This window comes from Phaseolus vulgaris, chromosome 8, assembly GCF_051622355.1.
Source record: "Phaseolus vulgaris cultivar YP4 chromosome 8, ASM5162235v1, whole genome shotgun sequence".
Taxonomy (NCBI): domain Eukaryota; kingdom Viridiplantae; phylum Streptophyta; class Magnoliopsida; order Fabales; family Fabaceae; genus Phaseolus; species Phaseolus vulgaris.
The window spans coordinates 36,180,634-36,186,723 of record NC_143505.1 but is presented as its reverse complement, the minus strand read 5'-3'; the positions used below and the strand labels follow the sequence as shown (position 1 = coordinate 36,186,723).

Below are 6,090 nucleotides of genomic sequence, written 5' to 3'. Positions count from 1 at the left end.
AGCCATTGATCTTGTAATTGGGCCTAGACGGTCTAGGCCTCCCCCTAGACGCTCCATGTGTAGCCTCCCCTCTTCACATCCTAGACGCTCCTTCCTTGAGTCTAGACGCTCATCATGGTCTAGCTTTGGGTCTTGGCTTTCATGGTGGGATGTGCTTGGCCCTCCTCCATCACAAACTTTCTAGATAATCTAATTACTTTTATGTTATTTCTTTAGTGTTTTTTTTTTTAATCTTTTGTAGGGTTGTGAAGGGCATTGCTTCTTATAAGCTTTCACAATGGTGACAAAATATATTGAATTTTCTTATTTTATTTAAGGATTCTAATAAAACTTAAAAATACAATGAATTGGTTTGATTAAAGTAATTAAGCAACTAAAGATTGCTCTTATGATAAAATAAATCATGATAAATCTTTGCATTTCTCTCTTCTATCATTTCTTTTCCATAGACTTATTACTTTTCCATTGATATATTGTTCATCACTTGTTTAATTTTCTTCAAAATTTGAAGACCATTATGTTGTAATTTTCTTCAAATTTAAATAACCATTATGTTGTAATTTTCTTCAAATTTAAATAACCATTATGCTTCATATGAAACTTTTGCAAAACTTGTTTTACAACCTTAACCGATACAATCTAGTAAAAGTTAATAATCTTTGTACGAAATGTTCGTAATTAAATTGACTCTCCCTTTTTAACTCATCCCGTAATTACCTTTTGAAATTTTTTAACGTGTTACCATCCCAATCCATACTTATTATATCTCTCTCTTATCACCATACTTATTACATTTCTCACATTCTCACTTGCCTTACATGCACCCGCGGTGCTTGTTAGTCTCTAAAATGTGAGAAAAACCATCACGTAAGTAAAGTAATATAAATAAAACACCATCGTCATTAAAATGCCAGAGTGAGTATTCATATAGATGTGTTAATCTACCTATATCCATACAAAAAAAAATTAACACAAACAAAGAGAATTTCCCTTTCTGTACAGAGTGAGTCTGCTTTCTGAAAATACCGGGCAATTTCCAATCAAGATAGGATAAAACTTAATCCAGCGGCGCAGATAACAGTTTGCACACCTCCCACACCATATATGTATAAATTATCTGAATCTTACTAAGATAGAACCTGAGACAAGAGAGGCCAAGGCAAAGGCCACAAAAGCAACCAAAGACAAAGCCACAGATGCATTTGCCATGTAGGGGAACTTGTCCTCGCCCCAATTGGATTCCCAGTCATAAGTTCTAGTGGCTGCCGACGATGATGCTGACATTAGAAGGTATGTTAATATCTGCATTTGAAAACCAGAAGTTCAGCACTGGATAGTATGCAAGCAACAAGACTACAGAACATCCCTTTTAATATACATAATATAAGGGAAGGTTCGTAATCAAGGACTATAGTTCAATTAGTATGCCGTATTACTGTAAGTTTATAATAATGGATTAGAAGTTCAATTAGAGCGAATCTAGACTAGAAAGGAGGATTTACCCTATAATCTTGGTCATCCTTTTATGTAAAATTAGTGATGTGGTGTAATGATAGAAGAGTGATAAAAAAGGACCACAAATCAGCACTCATTATGGTAGGGCCACCATCATGGATTGTGCCTTTTTTTTTCACTTCTTTCTTTTCTTGCTGATAAAAAAAATGAATGGATGTATTCATTTTTGTAACAGCTTATTTGGTTATCTTTGAAAAAAAATATTCTATTATGACAGTAGACGTATTGAAAAAGTAGTATGTGTTTTGATTTCTGTTTTAATGACGTTGAAGTCAGGTCCAACACTCAATACTTCTTCGTTTGGAAAGTGCAATATTTCCCCGTTCAATGCGGTTCTAATGGATTTCCAAACACACTTGTTGTAGTTGAAATAACGTGTTAAAAGAATTATGACAGTGGTGGGTAAAACCATTATCTATTTGAAGTGGAAAAGCGGTTAAATCCATAATTTTTGTTGTGAAAGGCTCATAACTTAACCCAGCTCTGTTCTGAGCGTCTATGCATGATAACGTCCTATAAAGAAGCGAAAACACCAACCATGAAAAAACAAGTAATTAATTGAAAGTACACGATCAAACAAATTTTTGTTTACTAATTACTGATAATTTAACAGTAGAGCACTGATTTCAACGATCACCATTCTACCAACACAAATTTGGATTAAACCCTCAAACCATTCTACCAATCTTAAGTCAAACATTTTAGTTCTAGAAATTTTAAATTCTTCTGTAAGAAAATAAATTACATGACGTTTTGTAAAGTTAGGATTTACAGAGAGTTTCAAAAGCTCAAATTGGAGTGAGCGTTTTAGTCTCAAATTGAGTTTGATTATTTGAACATGAAAAAGTTAACAGACTATATAAATATCTTTATTTCTTACTTTTTATCTTTTTCACATCAATTTAAAAACAAAGATAATATACTTTTACTACCTCAAATTGACACTAAAATGCTTCTTCTAGTCCTTTTTCCCTTAAAATCATTGAGGATTCTGCTTATATGACTTACAATTATAAGTTGTTTACATAACAACCTACTTCGATTTTGAATTCTTATCATCAAGTATTCAATTATTTTCCTTCGAAGTACTCACGTTGACTTTTATGTACAAACATTTGGTACTATATAAAGTTTTGTTTTTAAATTACAGTAATCCAAAATTTTAATTTGAAAGATTCAAAACAAACTCAACTCAACTTTGAAGGAATAATTATTGAGCATATAAAAATACTCCAACATTAAAGGACATAACTTTTTGTTGTCCCATTTCACTGTTTTCACAGAACATTTTACTATCATACTATAATAAACTTCGGCTTCAGAGAAACCAAAACTGATTTTCGCAAACTGTGTTGTAAGACAGCTAACAAGAAAGAAAAGTATAGATAGAGTCTGAGTAATAAAAAAGAAAGATGACCAACTTTAAGAAAGCAAACGACAACACAAAACATGGAAAGGGAGTAAAAAGGTATCCTAAAGGTCTTACACTTTTGGACATAAGATTTCTCTCAAGATGGATTATTCGGTTGTGGTTCCTCAAATCATTTAATTATTATCATTATTCAGCACAAAACACGCCAGCCCCAATGAACAATACAAAATTCAGATTCAATAAATTCAAAAGCCAAGGGAGGCTTTTATAGATAGTAAACTAGTTAATGGATAAAACATTCTTAAAATGAGAGAGAACAGAGTAGTGGCGTTACCTGATCCAGTGCGAAAGTGAAATAACCCCTTAGCTGGTGATCCACCACGTGCTTTCCCGTGTTCAAGTACCGCCAGAGATCACAAATCTGCAGCCCAGAATGCAAAAATCCAATCACATTCACTGACAAACTATACCTGCAAAATCACACACAAGATATAAAACCAACCCCATAACTCGTTATAACAAAAAAAATTCTAGATCAAACTTAGTAATATAATACCTGAATTCCTTGTACAAATAGAAAGAGTCGAGAGCCCAACCCCGATTCTTATCAGCGGCCAGCACTGAGAAAGATGCCAAGCAGAAAACAAGAGCGAAAATTCGAAGACCCAATAAGAGCTTGCTCAGCGTCCCTATTTTTTTCGATTTTAACAAACCGGACACATCCGGTCTCAATCGTCGATTACCGGTGGCTTGTTCAACGTCTTTTACGAAACCATCCTCGGCACCAAGATCGACCTTGGTCACCACTGCGGACTCCACTTGGAACCGGTGAGTCGTCAGCACAAGCGGAGAGGGCCGCTGTTCGGCGATTGAGAAGTGGCCGTCGGAAATCGACGAGTCCGATGACGAATCTGGCGGCGGCTTTTGAGGCTGCGGGGAGGAGTGGACATCGGAGATAGGCGACTCGGAGAGAGAATGGAGTGGCGGCGAAGGGGATTTTCGGGTTCGCAGGGAAGGAGAACTGAGAGTGATGGATGGTGAGGGTTCCGAAACAGAGTAGAATTGATTATCTTCGTTTTTGTTTCGCTCTGGCTCTTGGTCTTCTTGTGTGTCCCCTGAGTCCTTTTCGGTTGGTTCCGTTGCTTTTTCTTCAGAATTCTCTTTCTTCATCTCTTCTTCGGCTGTGCTTTCTCACTCGGTTTCAAGTTTTCAACAAGCTAGTTACACCTCTCCCAATGAGAAAGTACTATTTTACTGTTTTTTTATTCAATAAATTCGTAGTGCTAATACTTCACCATGTTTATCATCATTTCTAACTAACTATCTTCGCACCACAATTACTAAGATCGTAAGGACTAGGCCAATGCATAATAAGTAAATCTATTGCATTGCAGCTAAAATCTATCTCTTCATAAAACGAAGCAACGTTGTCCCACAAGGTGAATCAATGATGTCGAGTGCCAAAATTGATTAGGGCGCCACTTTTTCTCTCTAACATTATATTCGCCATAGATTTAGGTCAATTCAGGTTTTCTTCGGTTTTGGGTAAGTATGAGCTCAAAGAGTGGACCTTGAGCTCGACCCAGATGCTGGTAGACATAATATTAGCACCCGAGAATAAAAATGCATGTAAACATAATGTTTATTGTTCTTAAGCAGTATGTTTCTCTTTTATGATTATATATTTTTTGTTGAGATTATATTCTCCCTGTTGAAATGTTGCTTTGTTGAAATTGGAGAAAACCGTTGAATGGATATCTATAAAAAGAGGCTTAAGACCCCAAGTAAAGGTATGATGTTTCTGAATACTTGAGAGTGAAACTGATTTGATATTTTTGAATGCTCTCACTGACTTGATCGTCGGAGTGTGATCAACAGGCAGAGCCCCCTTTATCCCAGTGGAGTAACAAGTACCTCGAAGCACTGATTGGAGACAAATCAGAAGAGGAACTTGCTCATTCAATCCGTCTGAGGTCAACCGATAAGAACATTTGGCACCCATCGTGAGGCCCGATAAAACCTGATCCCATCCACATTTGCGACTGAGCTTTTCGACGTGATGAGAAATACAGGGCAAGACCTGCTGGGATCCGAAGGAAGTGATGCGCCCGCCTTATAGCAACTCATGGAGGCCATGAGGGCCCTACAAGAGGCGAACAAAGAATATCGAAGAGAGCAAAAGCGAATCCAAGACGAAGCCAAGGCCGAGCAGGGTGAATCCAAAACGAAGCCAAGGCCGAGCAGAAGCCCGAGCCGAGCAGGAGCTCCTACAAGATTGTCTGATGGCAAAAATCGAGGCCTCTCGGATAGCTATGGAGGAACACGTGCAAACCAATGAGGAGTTGCACAAAACCAATGAAGAATTGCGGAAGGACATGCATGATCTCCAAATTTGCCGTCGAGAGATGACCCCAAGCCATTCTCGCAAGAAATCATGGATGAGCCCGTGCCATCTCATTATATCACACCTACAATTTCCTTTTTCTCAGGAGTAGAAGATCCTGAAAATCATCTCACGACATTCATGACTCAAATGATCATCTTTGGAGGATCGGATGCCATCCGATGTAAGATGCTCATGGGTACTTTTACAGGTACAACCCTCCAATGGTTTAGTGGAATTCGAGATGGTCCCATCACCTCTTTCCCCCAGTCCTCCATGTTGTTTAGAGAATAGTTCTCGACCAACAAGGTCAAACCCTCAAAGTTTTTACAACCTTTTCAACGTCAGACAAAGAGAGAGAGGCACTGAAAGATTATTTGAATAGGTTCTGTGCAGTCACAATAAGGCTTCAAACACACAATTAAGAGATGATGGTCGTCGCCTTCGTCCAAGGGATGACAGTAGTACTGTTCCTGCCGGTTGACTCGAAGGGCCTTCGTGCGCCGACGTCACTCTTCGACCAGAATCTTTGCGTTTGCACGTGTCGTTCCTATGATGGATGCCTGAAAACACAAAGACAAAGGGTGCCCTAGAGGTCGTTTGCACTCCGACGCTCAAGTCAGTACTGGGCTAGGAAACACCAAACTGTATAGTTGTCACTGTGTGTATTAAGTGGCGCAAAAGAATAATGTACCTTGCCAAGTTTCATTACCTTACTATTTATAGACTGAAACTAGGGTTTCCTCTTTACCCAAAATGGGCCTTTCTGATGGGACGGGCCCAACATTGTTGTTACCCTACTCTCAGGATAACCTAGTGC

The 6,090-nt window shown here is 38.1% G+C and overlaps 1 protein-coding gene across 2 annotated transcripts; it reads right to left on the bottom strand.

Annotated features, from left to right (window-relative positions):
• Positions 1-877: 877 nt before the first annotated feature.
• On the bottom strand, positions 878-4,403 carry LOC137825182 (CASP-like protein 4A1). Of its 2 annotated transcripts, none has more exons than XR_016514974.1 (3): positions 3,444-4,337; positions 3,002-3,357; positions 878-1,302 (listed from the first exon to the last, which is right to left on the bottom strand). XR_016514974.1 is itself a non-coding variant. In XM_068630856.2 (3 exons), the coding sequence occupies exons 1-3, from the start codon at positions 4,055-4,057 to the stop codon at positions 1,114-1,116; spliced, it is 939 nt and encodes a 312-aa protein (XP_068486957.2). In that variant the 5' UTR covers positions 4,058-4,403; the 3' UTR covers positions 878-1,113. The 2 variants fall into 2 exon arrangements, 1 of the variants encoding a protein (XP_068486957.2); XM_068630856.2 differs by having other exon boundaries at positions 3,222-3,357; positions 3,444-4,403.
• Between the last annotated feature and the right edge of the window lie 1,687 nt (positions 4,404-6,090).

What these genes read in the sequence shown, in the direction of transcription:
- LOC137825182 (XM_068630856.2), bottom strand. Translation starts at nt 4,057, where the DNA reads ATGAAGAAAGAGAATTCTGAAGAAAAAGCAACGGAACCAACCGAAAAG. An exon ending in TATTTGTACAAGGAATTCAG is followed by an intron (nt 3,358 to 3,443) that starts GTATTATATTAC and finishes GTGATTTTGCAG; the next exon opens with GTATAGTTTGTCAGTGAATG. An exon ending in TCACTTTCGCACTGGATCAG is followed by an intron (nt 1,303 to 3,221) that starts GTAACGCCACTA and finishes TTTCAAATGCAG; the next exon opens with ATATTAACATACCTTCTAAT.